Source organism: Betta splendens, chromosome 15, assembly GCF_900634795.4.
Source record: "Betta splendens chromosome 15, fBetSpl5.4, whole genome shotgun sequence".
Classification (NCBI taxonomy): domain Eukaryota; kingdom Metazoa; phylum Chordata; class Actinopteri; order Anabantiformes; family Osphronemidae; genus Betta; species Betta splendens.
The window spans coordinates 12656613-12681330 of NC_040895.2; the positions used below are offsets into that span (position 1 = coordinate 12656613).

At 42.2% G+C, this 24718-nt stretch overlaps 4 protein-coding genes and 1 long non-coding RNA gene across 5 annotated transcripts; 1 reads left to right on the plus strand and 4 right to left on the minus strand.

Moving 5' to 3' along the window:
- Positions 1 to 1446: 1446 nt before the first annotated feature.
- Positions 1447 to 4521, plus strand: LOC114870696 (neurofilament light polypeptide). Its single transcript, XM_029175685.3, has 3 exons — positions 1447 to 2623; positions 2707 to 2831; positions 2932 to 4521. Exons 1-3 carry the CDS (start codon positions 1697 to 1699, stop codon positions 4148 to 4150), a joined length of 2271 nt encoding a protein of 756 aa, XP_029031518.1. The 5' UTR covers positions 1447 to 1696; the 3' UTR covers positions 4151 to 4521.
- A 403-nt stretch (positions 4522 to 4924) lies between these two features.
- On the minus strand, positions 4925 to 8866 carry vdac2 (voltage-dependent anion channel 2). Its single transcript, XM_029175692.2, has 9 exons — positions 8728 to 8866; positions 7778 to 7849; positions 7633 to 7682; positions 7086 to 7238; positions 6929 to 6981; positions 6325 to 6552; positions 5998 to 6148; positions 5857 to 5914; positions 4925 to 5738 (listed from the first exon to the last, which is right to left on the minus strand). Exons 2-9 carry the CDS (start codon positions 7842 to 7844, stop codon positions 5647 to 5649), a joined length of 852 nt encoding a protein of 283 aa, XP_029031525.1. The 5' UTR covers positions 7845 to 7849; positions 8728 to 8866; the 3' UTR covers positions 4925 to 5646.
- A 111-nt stretch (positions 8867 to 8977) lies between these two features.
- Positions 8978 to 11216, minus strand: LOC129602994 (uncharacterized). The gene is made up of 9 exons (XM_055502232.1): positions 11081 to 11216; positions 10694 to 10993; positions 10530 to 10608; positions 10342 to 10442; positions 10226 to 10260; positions 9816 to 9872; positions 9492 to 9548; positions 9288 to 9357; positions 8978 to 9186 (listed from the first exon to the last, which is right to left on the minus strand). Exons 2-8 carry the CDS (start codon positions 10935 to 10937, stop codon positions 9304 to 9306), a joined length of 627 nt encoding a protein of 208 aa, XP_055358207.1. The 5' UTR covers positions 10938 to 10993; positions 11081 to 11216; the 3' UTR covers positions 8978 to 9186; positions 9288 to 9303.
- Positions 11217 to 11428: 212 nt separating this feature from the next.
- Positions 11429 to 15584, minus strand: LOC114870697 (uncharacterized). The gene is made up of 10 exons (XM_029175688.3): positions 15439 to 15584; positions 14954 to 15277; positions 14567 to 14866; positions 14386 to 14482; positions 14198 to 14298; positions 14082 to 14116; positions 13788 to 13844; positions 13459 to 13515; positions 13248 to 13317; positions 11429 to 13143 (listed from the first exon to the last, which is right to left on the minus strand). The coding sequence occupies exons 1-9, from the start codon at positions 15482 to 15484 to the stop codon at positions 13264 to 13266; spliced, it is 1071 nt and encodes a 356-aa protein (XP_029031521.1). The 5' UTR covers positions 15485 to 15584; the 3' UTR covers positions 11429 to 13143; positions 13248 to 13263.
- A 4287-nt stretch (positions 15585 to 19871) lies between these two features.
- LOC129602997 (uncharacterized) lies at positions 19872 to 20509 on the minus strand. The gene is made up of 3 exons (XR_008692517.1): positions 20453 to 20509; positions 20114 to 20170; positions 19872 to 19945 (listed from the first exon to the last, which is right to left on the minus strand). It is a non-coding gene; the product is annotated as an uncharacterized LOC129602997 (long non-coding RNA).
- Between the last annotated feature and the right edge of the window lie 4209 nt (positions 20510 to 24718).

Genomic DNA, 24718 nt, shown 5'->3' on the forward strand with positions numbered 1-24718 from the left:
GCTCCAAACTTTGTATCTCATTTTGGATATTTTTCTCAAGTACATGCTCAGAATACTTTGTGTTATTATTAAAGTACTTATTTTTGATGTCACATTATGTTTTGTGGACAATAAACTGCCAGGATCCTAGTATTACCATTTTAAACCACTAGAGGGCAACACAGACACTCAGATGTAGAATAGGGATAGTAAACAAAGAAAAGTGTTATTTGAAGCATGTTTAATAATTTCACAATCAGGATCACGATGTGTGATGTTGTGTTGGTTGACAGTGAACAAGCCATTAACGTCAGTTTAATCTCAAAGTGATCAATGCAACTAAAAACGGGTGAGATTACAGTGAATTTAGACACAATCAAAACAATTATTAAAATACTAGAAGTCAATAAAACTAAAATAAAAACATAAATAAGTAATCCTAAAAAACTACTGAGTGTTAAGATTCAAATCCCACTGCTGCTGCTGAAGCTTTCAAAATATATTTAGTAGATGATAAGCAAATAAATCAGATGGATTCCTCTCAGGCAGGCCAGAGGCCTCCAATTTGAAGAAAATTTAATTAGTGGGGTGGGGTGACACACTGCATATGAACCATTTGATTTTAATACAACCCAGTTTCTTTATCTACCTGCTCGAAATTTCAAATTGGCTCTGGCTGTAGGACCTGAGAAATTTATTTAGGTAAGATGAAGTCTTTTTCAATGAATTTACAACATACTATAACGTTAAAATGAGTCCTCTTGAATTAACTCTTATCTGCTAAATTATTTCTAGTACATCAGACTTTAATTTTTGCCTTTGACAGTTTTAGTGACAGTGTTCCAGGGAAATTGTGTAGCAAACAGTGCAGTGTGGTGCACATCCATCTTCTGTCAGTTCGTCTTCACCAAATGCTGCAGACTCCAGACTAAAAGGTGTCTGGCCAGGAAACAGTGTCACGTCTTGATGCAAGGCAAAGCAGCAAAATCAATTCCTGTTTAAACCCCCCTTAACATTCATCCTAAGCACCCTGCGCATGTCTCAATTCCGACAATGTAGCATTTTCCGTAAGATGGAAGATTCATAAAACATGACATCAAGTACTTTAGCACTTTGGTTCTGAGTGCTACTGTGTTATTTATTCAGCATATGCTATAAAATGTTCTTTTGAGCATAATATTACAAATGAGACAGTAACTAAGATTTTGAAAGTAAACATTGAAAACAAACTTTCTTCACTGTTATCTCTCAGCTGTAACAAAGAGTTAAACGTGGCCAAAGATTGTGCAGTGACGCCTGCAACATTGGATGTGATCCAGTCATTTTTTTCTGGTTTAAAATGCAGATAGAATTTCAGCACAATATTAACCCATGTGTGAGCTGGAGTCAGCATGAACAGCCTGGAAAAAAATGCGTGTAGACAACCGATGACGTCACATGCGTGGAGACACACGCTGCTGCAGTAACAGTAATTGTTATCGCACGGTAATTTAGTTTCTGTGTGGATGATGCACAGTGTTGATTGTTTTGAGACTAAGACACGTCACTCGTGTTTGCGACACAATGTCGAGTAAGCTCTCATTAAGCCATCAGCTGATGCTTCACCTTTTCAGCACCGCGGACAGCTCCGTTTTGCAAAGCGAGCAGATGGCGACGCCTATAAAGACGCGCACGGAGCGCGTCTGCGTCGGAGCTTCACAACCACACCAGTCACAGGATGGATCGGAGGCTCGCCACCCCGCACAGAAGCACTTCAGACCAGTATTCACAGCGCAAACCAAGGCGATCTGGATTGGATGAGCGTGTGCTCAGTGGGACGTTCGTGAGTATGAATGTGACCGGCTCATTACCCGGAAATTGCAACGAGAAAGAAGTGATGCACGGCCTGAACGATCGTCTTGCAGGATTCATAGAGAAAGTGCATCAGCTGGAGCACCAGAACCAGCTGCTGGAGAGGGAAATCGAGGCGATCAGAGGGAAAGCCAAACCCGCATCGTGCTTTGAGGAGGAGTACAGTCCGGAGCTCCGGAACCTGAGGCAGCTGGTTCAAGACATAACTCACCAGAAGCATCAGATTGAAATCGAGCATCAGCATTTGGAGGACGACCTCACAAACTTGAGGAAGCGGTATGAGCAGGAGGCTCGCAGCCGAGCAGATGTCGACAGCGATATCAGGGTGTTCAAGAAGGACATCAGTGACGCGTATCAGGCTAAAGTGCAGCTGGAAAAGAGAGCGCAGGCTCTCGTCGATGAGATCCACTTCCTAAAGAGAAACCACGAAGCCGAGGTGTCAGAGATGTTCGACCAGATCCAGAATGCGCAGGTGACCGTGAAGGCGCACGACTTTGGCAACCCTGGCGTCACTGCGGCACTCCGGGACATCCGGGCGCAGCTGGAGGGTCACGCTGCCACCGACGTCACGCAGGTGGGAGAGAGCTTCCGATCTCAGTTCGTGAAACTAACGGAGGCGGCTGAAACCAAGAGAGAGGCGCTAAAAGCGAGCCAGCGGGAGATCCAGGAGTGCAGGAGGCGTCTGCAGGCCAGAAACACGGAACTGGACTGCGCAAAAGGCACCAGGGAAGCGCTGGAGAAACAACTTCACGACGTTGAGGATCGCCACCAGGAGGAGGTTATTCACTATCAGGTAGGCTTTTATACAGCCTCTTCAGCATATATGCATATACACATAGTATGTCTATAACAACTGCTCCATTGTATTTTATACAGAATACAATCAAAGAACTTGAAAATGAGCTCATCAATTGCAAATTCGACATGTCTGGTTACCTACGGGAGTACCAGGACCTGCTAAATGTCAAGATGGCTTTGGATGTAGAGATATTGTCCTACAGGTACGATGCATTAAACATTATGTACCTGCCCATCACTTTAAAGTTTTTTTCCATCAGTGCTGTATTATTGATTACTGTACTTGTGTTCTCTATTTTGCAGGAAACTCCTCTGCGGCGAGGAAGCTCGGCTTTCCTCAGTGTCTGACCCCCACATGTCATTGCCTTACATCTACCACCAGTCCCCCATTTACACCCTACCCTGCCTCACCCGCCCCGGTGGGACACCCCGACGAGTAGAACCCCACTACAAGTTCGTAGAGGAGATCATAACGGAGACCACCAGGGAGATCGAGATGTCCGAGTTTGAAGAATCTGGATCAGAGGACACTGAGGAAGTAAAAGGTGAGCAGGAGTGTGCCAAAAGTGACAGAGGAAGCAATGAGGAGGAGGAGGAGGAGAATACTAAAGACAGTGGAGAGGACGAAGGTGAGCAGATGTGTGATAGTCAGCAGAATCAAGTAGACTCAGGGGAAAACGCAGTAGCAGAAGTTGCTGAGAAAGATGAAGATACTACTGTTGACGTGGACGATGGTGAAGGGCAAAAAAGCCCAAAGGAGCCTGAGAAGATTGACATAGTTAAGAAGCCTGGAGATAAAAATACAGAAAAGTGTTCAGTGAGTGAGGAAGAAAAGGACCAAGATCAAAAATCCACTGGAAACAAAGAAGAGGAGATAAAAGCTGCCGTGACAGAAATAGAAGCTAATGAAGATCTGACTTCAACACCTCAGGATTTAACTCCAAAAGTCCCTGTGGAAACTGAGCATCACGAACAAATATCTGTGAATGATGTCGCTGGCGAACATAGTGTCATCCCTGTTCAGGCTAAGGACCCTGTTCATGAGACACAGGAATCAGACACAACTGCAGAGTTAAGCAATCATGTGCAGGTTCAAGATAAAGTTCATGCTTTAAAACCTGCAGAGAAACCCACAGAAGCGTCAACAAGCAAGAGTCAGCAAAATGAACATAGTCCAACAGAAGCAAAAGCAATAAGTAAATCTGAACCTGCGAAAGATGTAGATAAAGCAGTAGCCATTCAAGATATTAGACCTGAAAGCACTAAAAGTCAGGATAAGGAAGCATCTCCTACATCTAATGGGAAAGGCTTTCCTGAGGTAAAGGAACAGCTCCCAAACACAGGGGATAAAACTGGAACAGCCAAATCTGTGCAAAAAGAGGAAAATCCAAGAGACAGTACAGCAGCCAACCAGGAAACACAGGGGCCACGGCTCAGTCAGGCAGACACGACTGAGGGCTCAAAGAAAACCAACGGTCCTCAGGTCAAACCTTTGGAGGGAGATACCAGTTCAGACAAATAAGAGGCGGTGGTGCTGAGGATCCAAGCATTAGGGGCATGACCTCCCTACAATAAGGGCCGCACATCTGCAGCTTCCTGAATAGCTCGATTGCTGCAAGTGCAAATTCAAGGCATAAGCTGCGCCCAGTGGAGAGCTCAATGCTGCGGCGTCTCTTCAGCCTGATTTAACAGGAGAGGGCATGATCCTTTGATTCTCCTGTTTGCAACAGCTTTGCCGCTGAGCCTGAATTCAAGACGTTATTAAACTGAAATGTAAGACGTGCTGGAACCACACAAATTAAATTATGAATGTAAATAATACAAGTTGAATGTTGAACTTGTATTTAGCTGCTTTGTTATGTGCTGACAAATAAATCTAATTAAAAAAAAACATTTAAATGTTATTATTCCACTTATAAACCACTTTCAGTAATTGTAGATTGTACTGTAGGAAATACTACAGCAAATCATTTGCATTTTCAATAAAAAGGGTGCAATGTAACAATACTGCAACATTACCAAGCTCTCATTTTGGCTCACTTTCATTGGACATGTTTGGAAGGTACACCTGGAACATTCAATGGATTTTAAACAGCGTCTAACTTTATCTACAAGGCATCCACTTATAAATACAGGTGACAATTTAAAGTCCACTTATTCATATTAGTCAAATCCCACCTCACTTTGGAAAACATGTCTACACTTGAGACTGAGAATTCAAATGCTGCAGTTTGTGAACCTACCAGTTTAGACTATAAGCCACACCAGTGCCAACGTGGTATTAACAATGCATCTATGGAGTTCAAAGACTTTATTGGAAATGTATACATACACATTGGGAGCTGAAGTAAGTCCTCTATAAAGTAAACTCTGGTCAACACAGGAAAGCTTTTACCAAGAGTGACGGACAACTTCCAAGTTACACCCAGCTGAACAATGATAGTTTGGCATTTGAACACTACGTGGCCCTCGTTTGTTTCATTACAGACTAAATGTGCATCAACCACAGAGTGGTTTCACTCAAACTTAGAACCCACTCTTTATGCAGAAGAGTGCGGCCGTACTTAAATAATAGCAAGGATAAAGTCTAGCGTATTTAATAGGATTTGCAAATAGATTGTTAGACAAAAGGAATATCAGATGGCCATGATGGTAAAATCAGAAAGGTATGCATAGACAACACCAGACAACGTGTGAAACAAATGCTCACACACAAATAATGGAGTGCCTGGGATTAGCACAATAAAGCCACAAGGTTGACAGGCAACAGGATTGTATTGGATTTCATTATTATGGCATTGCTATAGCAGAACAATGACACGACTCATAAATAACACCTGAATAAAAAGAAACAAAAAGGTAAAATGACAAAAGCACCAAGTTGAGATGGTACTCGAGAGTTTGTTGTCGTAGCCTTGAACCAATCTCTCCGAGATTTCCCCTTGCTGGTTTTAAGTCAGATATACTTAAGGCCAGATTTGTCTGATATTCCCAAGTCCCTTGCAGCCTGAAGAAACTTTACGCTTCCAGTTCCAAACCCAGACCCAGCTTGTGGCCTCCTGCATTGATGTTCTTGCCATCGACCAGGCCAGAGAGGGTGAGTTTTACACCTGCACGAATAAGAGGATAAGCCATCAGCCAGTGTGATAAGAGACAGTTGTCATAAAAGATTTAAAAATCCTTCAGCTACTGACAGTAGACAGTAGAAACAGTAAACACCCAACTTACCTGGTCTAAGGGTCTGAGTGTAGCCAACACCAACAAGACTATTGTTGTTCACTTTAGCCTGTGAGAAGGAGGGGAGACATGAGAATCTTTTGGTTTCTCTTTTGACCCAGCATTTCACTCAATACTGTTTTTTATACTTACACTGATGGAAGCATCCTTATCCAGCTGGTACTTTGCAGCAATTCCAAAGCGTGTGCTGTTGCTACCAGCAGTCCAGGCCAAGTTGACGGCCGTCTCCAGTTTGTCGTTCACCTTCTGGTAGATGGAGCCTCCAAACTCAGCTCCATCGTTGCTTTAAAAAGGAAAATAAAATCCAGTAAGTCTCAATAAAGACAATGCATTTATTTCTTACTGGTCATCATTTCACATAACTGCAGATTTGACTTGATAGATAGGTGACAAATAAACTGAAAATGCAGACAGACGGTTAAGTAAGTTACATTTCGCATGCAGTACTTCTCTACTCACACGTTGGTGTGCAGCTGGAAGTCTCCCGTCTTGTAACCAATGGCAAAGTTGTTCTGGGTCATCTTTGATTTGGCAGTGTCAAAGCTCATCTGGTAACCGGCAAGCCACCCCTCATAGCCGATGACGGCAGCTCCGTGGATGGTGGGGCCAGCAAAGTCGAAGTCCACATCACAGCCCAAGTTGACATATTCACGCTTGTATGCGGTCTTAACTTTGCCACTCTTCTTGCTGTTATGGGAGACAAACTAAAGCTTAAACATGGGCTTGAATCGTAGTAACAAACACCTCTAACAATTCCACACATTCCATGTTAGGTCATACTTAGTGTTTCAGACCATATATAAAGCATTTTTATTTCTACAGCATTTGGGCACAGGAAAGAAATTGCAAGGCATAACAAGCAAATAGCTATACCCCCTATAACCAATGACACTGTGTTACAAGAGACTCGCTCCATATTGGGACTGGGGTCACGTGGGCAGCAACCACACTTGTCACAAGTATGCACAGATCATGTTGCCAAAATCACTCATGTAAAAAAGCAACACATGTCAAGAGTTCATGTAAAAAGAAGTCCAACCAAAACCATCATTAATGACCCCACCCAGTGTTTGGCGAGAAGGTTGTGTCAAAAGTCAACTTCAGTCCTTTGGCAATCTGTGATAAGAAACAAGAGAAACCATTAAAAAAAAATATATATTTTATTTTTATTTTATTATTTGTGTGTATACACTTCAGCTGCAGAAAAGTGTTTTCCTGACCTGGTCTTCAATAGTGATTTCCGTTCCTAAGGTGTTGTCTGTGTTCCACTTCTCAGTGAAGGTTAGACCATATTCTGACCTCTTGTATTTAGTTTCCAGGGTCCCTGCAACTTTGCTGGTATCAATGTTGGAATTACCAGATGTTTTAAACTCCTACAAGGAAATAAGCACATAATAAAAAAAGAATAATAAATGAAAGAACGTTTTCAATGCAAACATCAATTTTCACGCCATTGCTTGTAGTTCTTTTTTTGACACTGTCTGAAAGAGTTATTATATTTTTGAAGTAGATTCATTGTGGGGACAAGCAAACTGTGCACCCATGATTGTAAAAGAATCGTCATTACTTGCAGTCTCTGCGGGCAACATTGTCAGTCTTAGGACATTAAGTGGTTGGATTTTGTTTTGTATAGTTGCTTGTTGTCAGGAACTAGTCAGTGCAAACTAACTTTTGATGCAATTTGATAATATTATATAATACGTTGTTGCGATACTTCATTGTGGAGCCTACAGCTTTCACGAGGCAAAACCAATTAAGTGAACTTACCACTCCACTGGCTGATTTTGTCTTGACATCAAGCTTCACAAAGCCAAATCCTAATGATAGAAAAAACAAACATGAAAATAATTTGGAGATAAAAAATAACCAGATTAAAAAAACAAAAAAACACAATGTCAAACTGAAACCATACCATAGCCTTTGTTAAAGATGTCTTTGGCGGATTTGCCCAAATCAGCGTACGAAGGAGGCACTGCCATTGTATCTAGGAAAAAAAAAAAAAAGCTCCAGCCTGTCATAAAAGCTCATTGCTGCGAGTATGGGAGCAAAGTTCTTCTTTGTCACACCCAATAAGCAAAGTGAAAGTAAAAGGCATAACACTTGGCGGCCAGGAAAATTATCTGTGCACTACAGGTCACACACACATTGACGTTACGTATGGGCATAATCTAACAATAAAACAAACCTCTGATTTAAAATCAGAGTAGCGCTGCAAAAAGCTACTATTTGATAGTATTAAAGACCTGCTGATCATCTTATACGGTGAAACACAGCCTTTGCTTCAAGCCGTCTCTCCCGTGCAAACACTTTAAAACTGCCTGCTCGCGTTGACGGCCCTGTGACAGTAGCCCTCCCAGTGTCACAGCATGGGAGACGCCGGATGGACAAGGTTACCAACTGGCTGACACAGAAGCCATTTTGCCGCACTGGTGCGACCAGTTGAGGCCTGGCTCCCACACTGTTACTGCTTGTAAAGCGGCAGAAGAGCGGGCGTGGTCAGCAAACATGTCAGCGCCAATTATTGGGGCGTGTTAATTAAAAGTTCACCAACGTTAGCATTATCTTACTACTGCTAATTAGGCCACAGGCAGGTTAACTAAACTACCGCCAACATTAAGGCCTGAGGCTGAAGGGGGACGTACCTGTGCACGACTTGTGGCACGTTTAGCAGCTTACAAAACACGACATTAAAGGAGGGTTGCCCCATTTTACTTGACATGTGTCAGACGCTCTACAGCGACACCAGCTAGCTTAGCTTGCCTTGCTAATCTACAGAGCAGCTGCCGGCGTGCGCCCGCACTGCCTCCCGTTAGTCACAAAAAAAAGCTTCGGAACATCGGGCTGAATATTATAGTCTCTTACCAGTGGAGGATGCGGTTAGAAGTGAAGTAACGTTACTTTACTGGAGCTGTTCCTGACACAGCACGGCCGAGGCAGGAGTCACCGGTTGGAGGGCGAGCTGAAGGAGACTGAACTGCATTGAATGCAGACCTATCACAGCCCGCCTCAGGACCCCGGGGCGACCGCGGCTGCGCCTGAGCAAAACTATTATCACCGCGAGGATTTTAATTGCACTGTAGTTGCATCAGAATGCTAGTGTCACATGAAATAATAAAAGATTGCATACATACACATTACATAGTAAGTACAGACTATTTATTAACATTTAAAAGTGACATTATATGTGGTGAATTTATGCAGAATTTATTAGGACCAAAAGCTACAAAATATTTCTGAACATGTGAATGATTCTTTGAAACGTTTTTCATTGGGAACCATTTCCTCTCTTTTTACTGTAGCATCTTGACTGTGTGCGTCAACCTTAACACAAAGGAACAGTTAGGATGGGAAACATGGGTGAAATAAATAAGTACATTGTAACATAAATTCCTCAACCTGTAATATTGTGCCTTAATCCTTACCATGTTTTACAGTCTGCTACTTTTTAGTAACCACAGAATAATAAATCACATCCACAACTGTGCATGACATCTGGATGAGCAAAGACAGAGAGAGATTTGATTTATACAGAAAAATAATGAATATGTACGACATTCAGGTAGTTTTGTTTAGCTGATTTTTTACTATATTGATTAATACATTTAAATTATGTTTTGTAGCATTACCTGATCTGATGTTACTTTCGCATTACCAGTTTTCCGATATATTACAGAATTACCAGCCTGTGTGAAATCAACAGAGTAAATGATGATTTACTCTGTTCATGGTGATTTACCAAAATATTAAAGCGATGGCAACTTCCTTTTGACAAGGCAAATATATTACAAAGTGAAAAAGTGAACAGTTACAACAAACACACAATACTATGAGATCACAAAAGACGTTTAGTTAATATGTGGTTACTATTCAGTTGTACAGTGCCATTAACAGTAGTAGTACACACAGAGATATTTCAACATGAGTATTGACATTATTACTATAATTATTACCTGCTCTGGAGTTCTACTCCTGTATGTAACAACAGAGCATGTTATTTCATCTTCACCCTGTTTTAAAGCAGACAAAGCAAAACAAATGTTCAAAAACGTTCATTACGTACAGAATAATACTTCAACTACTTTATGTGAAATAAAAAAAAAACTAAATTTTAAAAGCGTAAACCAACAAAAATCTGAATTGCAGTTCAGTTCTACAGAAAAATAAACTAGTCAGTGACCACCAAAATAAAGTTAACATCAACTTTAAAGTCAGATTATACTGTAGATTGATAATATTTGCATTTTCTAGCTGTGTGTGTGTGTGTGTGTGTGTGTGTGTGTGTGTGTGTGTGTGTGTGTGTGTGTGTGTGTGTGTGTGTGTGTGTGTGTGTGTGTGTGTGTGTGTGTGTGTATTATCTTACCTTAACTGTAGCTGATGAATTTACCTTCCATTGCCCTACAAGGTAAACAATTAAAGCTCATGTTACACACGGTCAGTGTTCAGTGAATCAACTCCTAGAGACGAGTAAAGACTTACTGTGTGTCTTCAGTATAAACCAAATGATCAAGGTCATAACTACTATGAAGATCAACAAAGTCAGAGGGATGATGACCTTCTTCAGGTCAACTTTATCACTGCTGTAAGATACAGTAGTCTGTGTTTTAGCTAGTCGTTATAAATGTACATTATCTTCTGTCTCTGAATAAATAGATTACATGTCTGACCTTTTCTGTCCAGGTCCAACTGTGGTAAAGATCTGTTTTTTAGTAGTAGTGAAGTAATGATTAGTGGGTAATAATGTGGCTATAAATAATAAAGGACAGTGGTTAGAAAGACAAGACAATATCAACTAGTTCTAATGTAGTTCACAGAGTTATATTGTACTTACTAGTGGAGGGTCCTTCTGTAAGAGTTAGGTGCACTGGCATCTGTAAATCCCCTTTAACAAAGTAATACCAGCCGCTGCTCTCTGTCCTCAGTCCGCTCATAGTCACAGTAAAATTATTATTGGGATTCTCATTAATGGCCAAATGTGTTACATCGATTGATTGTGATGTAACGGTTGCACAAGAACTGCCCAGTCTGCACCACTTTACTTCTCCACGGTTTCTACTGTGAAACCATATTTTCATACTGTCTCCAATAAATCCTGTAATCTCCTGATGATCTGTATAGAGAGCGGGGGCGTCTTGGGGGGAAATATATACAATTAAAGAAATATAAAGAAAACCTTAATAACATTTCACTTCCTGTATTTTGTTTTAAAGGATCTTACCTGTGGTGACCGACACATGAAAGTACACCCCATCATCTCCTCCATTATTGATCTCCACAGCGCACCAGTAATAACCAGTGTCACTAATCGTCAGATGATTTATTGTAACAGCGAAGATCCTTTTTGTTTTGTTGTCAGAGATTGTAAACTTTCCTGAATGATGTGCCTGGTTTGTTTTAACTTCATACGAGCAGGACGTCCAAGTGTTTCCTTTACACAAGTACTTTACATGGTTTGTATAATAAGTATCATAATTACATGGGATAGTGAGGGAATGTCCCGGTTTCACTGATACTTTGCTGATTGTAGTAATGCTGTAAATACCTGCAACATACACAAATGTATTATATTAGTGTACATAACTACTGAACCATATTTATTAGATATTCATATGAATTCTTCTTAAAGCAAACAGAGGAGCTAAAATATGAACATGTGATCACATTGTTAAAAAAAAACCTGTGACTTGCGTGTAAATCCGAAGCTGATAAGTAGAAAGATGAAATAACGAGCCATGTCGCTGAGTGAACAGTCAGAGCTTCCTACTTCCTAATTTTTTTAATGTACGTGTGAGTCTGTTCCTCCTCTTGACTGAGCCAGTTGCGTAACATTGGTTGATGTTATCAATATTGCATGAAGCCAACAACTAAATGGATCATCAGTGTCAAAAAGGAGAGTTTAAACTGAAATAGTTCTGCACATAAAACAAAAAAAAAATAAAAGTAGTGATTTGTGAACACACTCAAGGTGGCAGTGTAGCACTATGAGAAACTCCTGTTCAGATCATACAGTACATCATTTAACACATAATATAAAAGACAAATTATGTGACAATTAAAGTTTAAAAACTCTAAAACAAACTGAATGAATTGACATTATATTTATGTGTCATATGTTCCTGTAATGGACAACGTTAAGATGTGTCATGTTGACTAGAGATAAGGAAGTGTCAAGTTCACACATGTGGTTGTACTTACTTCAGCATGTGGCACTTTGCATTAAGAACAGTCACTGTCTGTCTATCTTCCAATAGACATTACATAGACAGTACAGACTATTTATTAACACATAAATGCTACATTATACAGTATATGATGAATTTATGCAGAATTTATTTAAAACAAAAACTGCAAAATATTTCCTAAAAGGTGAATGATTCTTTGAAATGTTTTTCCATTACGAACAATGTCAAAGACAAAAACTAAATGTAAAGAAAACACATAAAAAATTATATATTCTGACAGTGCAAGTCCAGTATGGATGGCAAAAACGTGTGTAGTAAAGGTATGCTCATTTATATTAAACATGATATTTATATATCTATTAATAATTTATACAATTGTTTCTAAATATGTTCTTCAAATGCAAAAATAAATTCACATATTCTTATTATCTCACTTATGAATCTCTTACTACATGATGAGTTTCGGCTTTTGACTGATTATTTTAATGTGTTGCTGCTGTGACATGAGATGACTGAGATTAATAACTATCCCATATTGACTGTTTAGAGCCACTGTGTGATCTCAAATTAAAACATAATCTAAATTGAGCGCAGCTACATCTACAAATGATTCTTCATTATTTTTTTTATGTAATTAATTACATCAAGTCAAAGTTTTAGGTAACCTAGTGCTTTGCTTCCTAACCCCTGACGTAGGTCTGTGAGGGGCGTCCTGCTGATTGAAGGACTGGGGGCTACTGGAAAGTAGCTCCACAGTTTTAATTGCATTAGTCATATACACTCCTCCAGGACTTAAGAGGCTGCTCCATGGGGGGTCAGTGGATAGAGCCGTTGCTTTAATGGCTCTGTCTGCTGGGCCAGGGTGGTGGGCTCTTTCCCTGGTAAAAGGAATCACCACCCAGTTTTAACTACTCAACGGACGTCTAGGGTCGCAAGAAGACACATTGTCAGCCAGCGGTTATGCCCTGCCTGTGGCCACAAACAGGACAAAACAACACAAAACAAAAGATATGCCTAAAACATTCAAATTTTGCAGTTGGTGGTGACATACAGTATCTCTTTGTGCTTGTACTGTGGCATCTTGACTGTGTGTTTCCACCTAGTAAACACAAAGAAACAGTTAGGATGGGAAACAAAGGTGAAATAAATGAGTACATTATAACATAGATTCCTCAAGCTCTAATATTGTGCCTTAATCCTTACCGTGTTTTACAGCCTGCTACTTTTTAGTAACCACAGAACTATAAATCACATCCACATCTGAGCATGGCATCTGGATGAGCAAAGACGGAGAGAGATTTAATTTATGCACAAAATTACTGATTTCATATGACATACAGGTTGTTTAGTTGATCTGTGTCTTTTATTGTATTGATTAATGAATTGAATCCTTTTTCCTGTTATACAGCATTACCTGATCTGATGTTACTTTCATGTTACCAGTGTTACAGTATTTTACATCACTTCCGGCCTGTGTGAAAGAAACAGAGTAAATGTGATTTTGAAAGATATTAAGGAAGAGGAAAATTCCCTTTAACAGGACAAAGACATTACAAAGTGAACAATTACAACAAATACCCAATACTATAAGATCACAAAACATGTTTAGTTAATATGTGGCTACTATTCAGTTTTATAGTGCCATGAACAATATAGTACACAGAAATACTTCAACATAGTTATGAAAAACCTTTAGACCTTCACAGATAACTTAAAAATTGACACTATTACTAGAATTATTACCTGCACTGAAGTTCTTCTCCTGTATTTAACATCACAGTATGTTACTTCACCTTCAGCCTGTTTTAAAGGAGTAAAATACAGTTCACAAATGTCCTTCACCTACAGAATAACACTTCAACTCTTGTAAAATCAAGAAAACCAAAATACCACAGGAGTAAAAAAAAATGAATTTGCTGTTCAGTTCTCAAAAAAAAAGAAACTCGATCGGTAAAATGAAAGTTAACGTCCACTTTAAAATGAGTTGTTTTCAGTCTTATTTTCTAGCTGTGTGTGTGTGTGTGTGTATTATTTTACCTTAACTGTAGCTGATGAATTCACTTTCCGTTGCCCTACAAGGTAAACAATTAAAGCTCATGTTACACACGGTCAGTGTTCAGTGAATCAACTCCTAGAGACGAGTAAAGACTTACTGTGTGTCTTCAGTATAAACCAAATGATCAAGGTCATCATTACTATGAAGATCAACAAAGCCAGAGGGATGATGAGCTTCTTCAGGTCAACTTTATCACTGCTGTAAGATACAGTAGTGTGTGTTTTAGCTAGTTGTTATAATTGTACATTATCCTCTGTCTCTGTATGAACAGATTTCATGTCTGACCTCTTCCCTTCATGTTTAAATGTGGTAAAGGTCTGGTTTTCTCTAACAGTGGTGTGATGAGTAGTAGTGGACTGATGAGTAGTGGGTGGTAAAGTGGCTATAAACAAAAAGGACAGTAGTTAGTAAGACAAGAGGACATCAGTTAGTTCTAATGTAGTTCACAGAGTTATACTGTACTTACTAGTGGAGGGTCTCTCTGTAACAGTTAGGTGCACTGGCATCTGTAAATCCCCTTTAACAAAGTAATACCAGCCGCTGCTCTCTGTGCTCAGTTCGCTCATAGTCACAGTAAAATTATCATAGGGATTCTCGTTAATGGCCCAATGTTTTCCATCAATTGAGTTTGATGTAACGGTTGCACAAGAACTGCCCAGTCTGCACCACTTTACTTCTCCAGGGTTTCTACTGTGAAACCATATTCTCATATTGTCTCCAATAAATCCTGTAATCTCCTGATGATCTGTATAGAGAGCGGGGGCGTCTTGGGGGGAAATATATACAATTAAGGAAATATAAAGAAAACCTTAATAACATGTCACTTCCTGTATATTGTTTTAAAGGATCTTACCTGTGGTGACCGACACATAAAAGGACACCCCATCATCTACTCTATTATTGATCTCCACAGCGCACCAGTAATAATCAGTGTCACTAATCGTCAGATGATTTATTGTAACAGTGAAGATCCTCTTCTTTTTGTCGTCAGAGATTGTAAACTTTCCTGAGTGATGTGCCTGGTTTGTTTTAACTTCATATGAGCAGGACGTCCAAGTGTATCCTTTACACAAGTACTTTACATTGCTGGTATATTTAGTATCATAATTACATGGGATAGTCAGGGAATGTCCTGCTTTCACTGATACTCTGTTGATTGTAGTAATGCTGTAAATACCTGAAACATACACAAAAGTACTATATTAGTGTACATAACTACTGAGCCAGAGAGAGTTATATTTATTAGATATTCATATGCATTATTTCTAAAGCAAATGGAAATGAAGTGGTCAAATATGAGCATGTGATCAGATTGTTAAGAAAGAACCTGTGACTTACGTGTAAATCCAAAGATCATGAGTAGAAAGCTGAAATAATGAGCCATGTCGCTGAGTGAACAGTCAGAGCAATGTGTTTTTCTTCTTCCTAATTCTTCTTAATGTACACGTGGGTCTGTTCTTCTTCTTGACTGAGGTAGTTGCGTTACATTGGTTGATGCTAATAATATTGCATGAAGCCAACAGCTAAATGGATCGTCAGTGTCAAAAGGAGAGTTTAAACTGAAATAGTTGTGCACATAAAACAAAAAAACTAGTGATTTGTGAACACACACAAGGTGGCAGTGTAGCACTATGAGAAACTTCTGTTCAGATCATACAGTACATCATTCAACACATAATATAAAAGATAAACTATGTGACAATTAATGTTTAAAAACTCTAAAACAAAGTGAATAAATTGTCATTATATTTATGTGTCATATGTTCCTGTAATGGACAACGATAAGATGCATCATGTTGACTAGAGATATGGAAGTGTCAAAATTCACACATGTGGTTGTACTAACTTCAGCATGTGGCACTTTGCATTAAGAACAGTCACTGTATGTCTATCTTCACATAGACAATACATAGACAGTACAGACTATTTATTAACACTTAAATGCTCCACTATATATGGTGAATTTATGCAGAATTTGTTAGAAACAAAAACTACAAAATATTTCCTAACTGGTGAATGATTCTTTGAAATGTTTTTCATTAGAAAACATGTAAAGGAAAAAAAAGAAAAACCAAGAAAACAAAAAAAAATTATATATTCTAACAGTGCAAATCCAGTGAAGAACATGGTATTAATATCTATTTATAATGTATACAATTGCTCTTCAAATGCAAAAATAAATTCATATATTCTAAATATCTCATTTATGGATGTCTTGCTACATGATGAGTTTACTTACTTCAGCTTGTGGCACTTTAATGTGCATTAAGTCACTGTAGAAGACAAGACAGATGACATAAAATAGAGAGCTAATTAGAAGTAATTAATTAAGAATGAATTATTTGAGATCGGTTTGATTTCTGTTTTGATTCTACATTTTAAATTTTCCAAATTAATCTGCTGCTTCTTTTATATACTTTTACATATTTCCATATTGTCCTACTGTACATTTCAGTTGAAGTCAGTTGTTGATTTCTAAAATAAAAACAATGAAAAACAATCCAGAAACAAAATTGCTTACTTTTTAAATACTGTATTTATGGATTATTCCTGTCTTGAGCTCAGAGCTATTATGAAACTCAAATGATGCATTGCAGAAAAGAAGAAACACAGTAAAACACACAAACTACAACCCTGACTGATTTCGAATAATACACATATGCTAAACGTTAGTGTTGGAAAAATACTGCATTTGATCATCCATCCATCCATTTTCTGAACCGCTTACTCCCTCTGCATTTGATCATTGAAACATATTTGTGTAGCATCCTTATCTGATGAGCCCAATGCTTGTTTTGTGCAGGAAACATTTCCCACGTTCTGTGTGACTATGCACCTCCCAGAATGCAATACATATTATGAGCTGAATCCTTGTCTTCTCTTCAGTGAGAGGAAGTTGCCTTTGCTGTAAACTGCTCACTCCTTGCAAGTAAAATCCTGAAGAAGGTCTCAACTTATTGTGCCTGCTTTATTTAAGATTTACAAAGGGAACTAACAATTTCCCTAACAGTTAGTCTCTTTCACAACAAAAGCAAAGTGAAGTGCCGAAAGGACAAACCTAGGGCAAGAAGCAGGGCTTGAACCTGGGAACCTGGGATTACGCAGCAACTTTCTCTTTCAGAAGGTACTGTACAGTAGGTGTCATGTTTGGGCATAGCTCCGGTTTTATTTTGAAGGACTTCCTGTTTCACTCATGTCACAGCTGCTCTCATGCAACCACCGGTCCACATCAGACACACCTGCCAGTAATCTAGTAATCAACCTCCAGCATTTAAACACCAGATTACACCACTCAGTTGCCAGATTGTCGCGTGTACTCACCCCTTTCCAGCGGTGTTGTAAAGCTTACCTTGTCTCCTGATTCCTGCCTGCTCCCTGCCTGTACATCTGCTGTGGAAAACCGGAAACGTACCTGACCGTTCTGACCTAGAGAAAAGGCTGATCCTCACCTGTACCGCTGCCGTGTTCATCTGTTGACGACGCTGCCTGTCCCTGGACTCGAGTCTGCCTGCTCGATAAAAAGCTCACCCCTGTATGACCCTGCCTTGACTACGATTGTGCAAATAAAGACTGTCATCATTCAAACTTACCAACTTGTCCGCGCTGTGCATATGGGTCCGATGTCTGCGTAACCCTGACAGTAGGACATAATGAGCATGTCTCACCACTTTTATGTTCTGCTCTAAATGTAAGACAGATTTACTCACAGCTTGAAAAACATTGTCAAGACTTATTTTAAGATCAGCTTTCACACAGGGCCCATTTAGCCTGCATCGCTTCATATCTCTATACCTTTAACCTCTGGTGACACACACATAAACTTTTTGTTGGTATCGTCACACCACATAAGTAAAAATCATAGTCTTCATCCATTAGATCAGAATTAAGATTTAAATAATTTATTTTACAAAATAATTAGCTTTGGTTGTCAGGCATTGCAAAGTTTCCTGAATAAACTACACATGGTAGTGAGTTGTCCTTTACACAAGTACTTCACATCATTTACCGTATGTATTTTTCACGATAAAGTCACTGAATAGTAATAGAATCCCCAGCTTTCACTGACGCCTCATGTAGTGATGCTGCAAATCCCTGACAAAACCAGAGGTCGACCACTGCCCAATCTTCTTAGCACCGGCTCCTTCTCCTTCTGTGGGTGGTGGGTCCACATGAAGACGATCCTATGTCAGGCGGTGCCTGGTCAGGTCCCATGGGAACAGGCCTGGCCGCCAGGGACTCGCATGAACAACTATTATCACCACAAGTATTTTAATGGCAGTGTAGTTGCATCAGAATGCTAGTGTCACATGCAATAAGCGATTACATACATACACATTGCATTCAGTACAGACTATTTATTAATTAATTTAAATGCTACATTATATATGGTGAATTCATGCAAAATTTATAGGTGAATAAGATTTTTTTAAAACTTTTTTTCATTGAGAATTATGTCAAGGACAAAAAAGAAAGATAATAAAAAGTGTGGGTGGACCGTGGGTCCTCGGGCTCCAGTCTTTCAGGCCGACCATCACACTGGGGGGAGTGTTTGCCCCTGGATCTCATGGGGCGGACAGCGTTGACCCACGGTGGCCCACTCTGACCCACGGTGGCCCACTCTGACATCAGGTGCTGTCTCTGTAGCTGCTGCAGCTATGCCTGGGGGGCTCTGTGTGGGCGGCTTGGGTCGCGACACCTGCCCTCCTGGAACTGAAGGTGTGTGGGCTCCCTGGCTGCTAGGATTCTTTCCTCTGCTCGTTGGAGGGGTGTAGTGGCCGAGCTCCTCACATCACCCTGGCTTCCACTAGTGGCATTGTTCATACACCAATGTCTGCCTCACTCTTTGGGTGAACAATGTTAAGCTACAGCTTTACTAACCTTGTAGTGGGACACTCAACACCTGAGCACATAAACAGGCTTTGTAAACTTAGCTACTGTATAAGTACTACTGGTACTTATCACTACCAATATCAATAATGTGTAAATATGGAAATTGTGATGTTGTACGTCATGGCTATTATTAAGTAGTATGAGATAATTTATAACAATGCATATGTGAATCTATATGTATGAGTATGTGCACATACCTCAACAATATTATTGGTATTAGTATTAATCTCAAAGGTAAATCACGGTACAGCAGTTGTTTAGTAGCTTATGAATGTGTCAGACTAAGGTACATCCCTACTTATTTATTTTGCATAGATTGTTTGCTTAATTGATTTGCTTGGTTTTAGCAGCTGGTTGCACCCTCACCCACACACACCCCAAAGCAAAACCTCAACCTGTCCACCAGCACAGCAACATCACACATATTTAGGATTGACTGAATAAAACATTAAATAAACCATTAATCAAGAAAAGTAAATATATATTTCCTTTATACTCCTCTTGTTAAAGCAAAGCTGTCCATCACAATATGCTGCTTGTTTAACTGCTGGACGGAACAAAAAAAAAAGATAGCGAAAACACATTTAGAAAAAAGAATACATATTCTGACAGTTCAAGTAAGATGAGAAAAAAACTTGTGTAGTAAAGGTATACTTATTCATATTAAACATGGTATTAATATGAATTATGAATAAATTGTATGATTGTTTCTAAATATGCTCTTAAAATGCAAAAATAAATTTATATACTTTAAATAACTCATTCATGAATCTCCTACTTTACTTCAACAGTTTTAGCCTTTGTCTGATTGTTTTGATGTGTTGTTGCTGTGAGATGAGGTGACTGTGAAAATTGAATAACTAATGTACCTCATATTGACTGTTTGGACTGTGTGAGACTGCTACTTTTTAGTAACCACAGAACTATAAATCACATCCACATCTGAGCATGGCATCTGGATGAGCAAAGACAGAGAGAGATTTAATTATTAATTACATTACATTAATTATTAATTATACACAAAGTTAATGACTATATATGACATTCAGGTTGTTTTGTTGATCTGTGTATTTTATTGTATTGATTAATACATTTAATCCTTTTTCCTGTTATGCAGCATTACCTGATCTGATGTTACTTTCACGTTACCAGTGTTACAGTATATTACATCACTTCCAGCCTGTTTGAAAGAAACAGAATAAATGTGATTTTGAAAGATATTGAGGAGGTGGAAAATTCCCTCTGACAAGACAAAGACAAAGATATTACAAAGTGAACCGTTACAACAAACACACAATACTATGAGATCACAAAACATGTTTAGTTAATTATGTGGCTACTATTCAGTTGTATAGTGCCATGAACAATATAGTACACAGAAATACTTCAACATAGTTATAAAAAAACCTTTAGACCTTCACAGATAACTTAAGTATTGACACTTGATTACTAGAATTCTTACCTGCACTGAAGTTCTTCTCCTGTATTTAACATCACAGTATGTTACTTCACCTTCAGCCTGTTTTAAAGGAGTAAAAAACAGTTCACAAATTTCCTTTACCTACAGAATAACACTTCTGTAGGTTTTACACTTGTAAAATCAAGAAAACCAAAATACCACAGGAGTAAAAAAATTGAATTTGCTGTTAAGTTTTCAAAAAAAAAGGTCGGTAGCCACCAAATGAAAGTTAACATCCACCTTAAAATGAGTTGATTTCAGTCTTATTTTCTTGCTGTGTGTGTGTGTGTGTGTGTGTGTGTGTGTGTGTGTATTATTTTACCTTAACTGTAGCTGATAAATTCACTTTGCGTTGCTCTACAAGGTAAACAATTAAAGCTCATGTTACACACGGTCAGTGTTCAGTGAATCAACTCCTAGAGACGAGTAAAGACTTACTGTGTGTCTTCAGCATAAACCAAATGATCAAGGTCATCATTACTATGAAGATCAACAAAGCCAGAGGGATGATGAGCTTCTTCAGGTCAACTTTATCAGTGCTGTAAGATACAGTAGTGTGTGTTTTAGCTAGTCGTTATAAATGTACATTATCCTCTGTCTCTGAATGAACAGATTTCATGTCTGACCTCTTCTGTCCAGTTCCAAATGTGGTAAAGGTCTGGTTCTCTCTAACAGTGGTGTGATGAGTAGTAGTGGACTGATGAGTAGTGGGTGATAAAGCGGCTATAAATAAAGAAGACAGTGGTTAGTAAAACAAGAGGACATCAGTTCTAATGTAGTTCACAGAGTTATACTGTACTTACTAGTGGAGGGTCTCTCTGTAACAGTTAGGTGCACTGGCATCTGTAAATCCCCTTTAACAAAGTAATACCAGCCGCTGCTCTCTGTCCTCAGTCCACTCATAGTCACAGTAAAATTATCATAGGGATTCTCATTAATGGCCAAATGTATTCCATCCATTGATTTTGATGTTGCACAAGAACTGCCCAGTCTGCACCACTTTACTTCTCCAGGGTTTCTACTGTGAAACCATAGTCTCATATTGTCTCCAATAAATCCTGTAATCTCCTGATGATCTGTATAGAGAGCGGGGGCGTCTTGGGGGGAATATATACAATTAAGGAAATATAAAGAAAACCTTAATAACATTTCACTTCCTGTATTTTGTTTTAAAGGATCTTACCTGTGGTGACCAATGTCAGAGACTCGGGCAGGCGGCGAACCCACATGCACAGCACAGAGGCAGGATTACGATCAGAAAGGTTTATTCTTAAGGCACGGTCAGACGGTCCAGGTCATACACGAAATGGCTCGACAAAAGTACAGGCAGGGAACAGGCAAAAACTCACGGTCAGTAGATACTCCAGGGTCAGGCAGGATACATGGTGCAAACAGGAATAAACACGAAAAACACGAACACGCAGGGAACTCAGGAGACTAGGGACGCTCAACTCACAAGAAACACGAACACTCAGGGAACTCGAATACGACAATCTGGCAGGGAACTAAGGACACAGGTGGTGGTTAAATACACAGTGACTTGATGACTAACAGAGTGCAGGTGTGGGTAATGAGCAGGGACAGCTGTGACAAGACAAGAAACCGGAAGTAAAGCTAGAACACAAAACAGAGACCGGGAGACTACCAAAATAAAACAGGAAACGGAAACTGGAACCAAAATAAGACAAGCAGGACATGACGTGAAAACAGGGAACAACTAGAAACAAAGACACGGATCATGACAGTACCCCCCCCCCCTATGGCGCCTTCCACGGCGCCTACGGAAGCCTCCCCCCCCAAACCAGGGCGGGCGGAGGGTGGTCCCAGGCGGAGGGACCGAATCCCTACCCCTCAAGGTACATGAGCAGGGTGGGTGGAGGGAGGACCGGAGGAGGGCCAAAACAAGAGTCCACACGAAAACCTCAAAGTCCATGAACAGGAAAATAAAAAAAAGTCCAGGGATTCCGTCACGGAGGGTGACGGCGTGGCGAGATCCTGCTCAGCAGCCGCTGAGCCAGGATGGCACTCTTAGTGCCCTTGAGCTGTGACGATGTCCCCGGGGACCACCCCGCATGGCAGCGTCCACCAGGCGGACGCTGATCCAGGCGGTTGAGGAGTCGAGGCGGACGGCGCCGCAGGAGGCAGCGCCATCCCAGCAGCAGGATGCGCCGAGGGCGAGGCCACCAGTCCGGCAGCAAAGGCAGAGACGAGGCAGGAACCAGCGGCGTCCTCCTTGGACCACCGCGACGAGAGGCAGGAACCGAAGCAGATGCGGCCGGAGCCGGACCGCCAGGGACCGATGCAGATGCGGCCGGAGCCGGGACGGGAGCGACCCCCTCCTGGAGGTCGGCAGGAGCTACGGCGGGAGCGACCCCCTCCTGGAGGTCGGCAGGAGCTACGACGGGAGCGACCTCCTCCTGGAGGTGCGCAGGAACTGCGGCTGGCGCGACCTCCTCCTGGAGGTGCGCAGGAACTGCGGCTGGCGCGACCTCCTCCTGGAGGTGCGCAGGAACTGCGGCTGGCGCGACCTCCTCCTGGAGGTGCGCAGGAACTGCGGCTGGCGCGACCTCCTCCTGGAGGTGCGCAGGAACTGCGGCTGGCGCGACCTCCTCCTGGAGGTGCGCAGGAACTGCGGCTGGCGCGACCTCCTCCTGGAGGTGCGCAGGAACTGCGACTGGCGCGACCTCCTCCTGGAGGTGCGCAGGAACTGCGACTGGCGCGACCTCCTCCTGGAGGTGCGCAGGCAGGAACTGCGCGGCGCGCCCCTCCTGGAGGTGCGCAGGAACTGCGACTGGCGCGACCTCCTCCTGGAGGTGCGCAGGAACTGCGACTGGCGCGACCTCCTCCTGGAGGTGCGCAGGAACTGCGACTGGCGCGACCTCCTCCTGGAGGTGCGCAGGAACTGCGACTGGCGCGACCTCCTCCTGGAGGTGCGCAGGAACTGCGACTGGCGCGACCTCCTCCTGGAGGTGCGCAGGAACTGCGACTGGCGCGACCTCCTCCTGGGGGTGCGCAGGAACTGCGACTGGCGCGACCTCCTCCTGGAGGTGCGCAGGAACTGCGACTGGCGCGACCTCCTCCTGGAGGTGCGCAGGAACTGCGACTGGCGCGACCTCCTCCTGGAGGTGCGCAGGAACTGCGACTGGCGCGACCTCCTCCTGGAGGTGCGCAGGAACTGCGACTAGCGCGACCTCCTCCTGGAGGTGCGCAGGAACTGCGACTAGCGCGACCTCCTCCTGGAGGTGCGCAGGAACTGCGGCTGGCGCGACCTCCTCCTGGAGGTGCGCAGGAGCTGTAGCTGGCGCGACCTCCTCCTGGAGGTGCGCAGGAGCTGTAGCTGGCGCGACCTCCTCCTGGAGGTGCGCAGGAACTGCGGCTAGCGCGACCTCCTCCTGGGGACCGGCGGGCGCTGCGGCTCCACGGGTGACGGGGACTGGAACGACCGCTACAGGGCCGACAGGAACGGGGACTGGAACGACCGCTACAGGGTCGACAGGAACGGGGACTGGAACGACCGCTACAGGCCGACAGGAACGGGACTGGAACGACCGCTACAGGGCCCGACAGGAACGGGGACTGGAACGACCGCTACAGGGTCGACAGGAACGGGGACTGGAACGACCGGCTTACGAGGGTCGACAGGAACGGGGACTGGAACGACCGCTACAGGGTCGACAGGAACGGGACTGGAACGACGCTACAGGGTCGACAGGAACGGGGACTGGACACGACCGCTACAGGGTCGACAGGAACGGGGACTGGAACGACCGCTACAGGGTCGACAGGAACGGGGACTGGAACGACGCTACAGGGTCGACAGGACACGGGGACTGGAACGACCGCTACAGGGTCGCAGGACGGGGTCAGAGACAGGGGTGACCTCTACTTGGCCTACGGGAACGCCCTCTACTTGGCCTACGGGAACGCCCTCTACTTGGCCTACGGGAACGCCCTCTACTCGGCCTACGGGAACGCCCTCTACTCGGCCTACGGGAACGCCCTCTACTCGGCCTACGGGAACGCCCTCTACTCGGCCTACGGGAACGCCCTCTACTTGGCCTACAGGAACAGGAACTGGAACGACCTCAATTTGGTCGGCAGGGACAGGGACTGGAACGACCTCAATTTGGTCGGCAGGGACAGGGACTGGAACGACCTCAACTTGGTCGGCAGGGACAGGAACTGGAACGACCTCGACATGGCCGACAGGGACAGGAACTGGAACAACCTCGACATGGCCGACAGGAACTGGAACGACCTCGACATGGC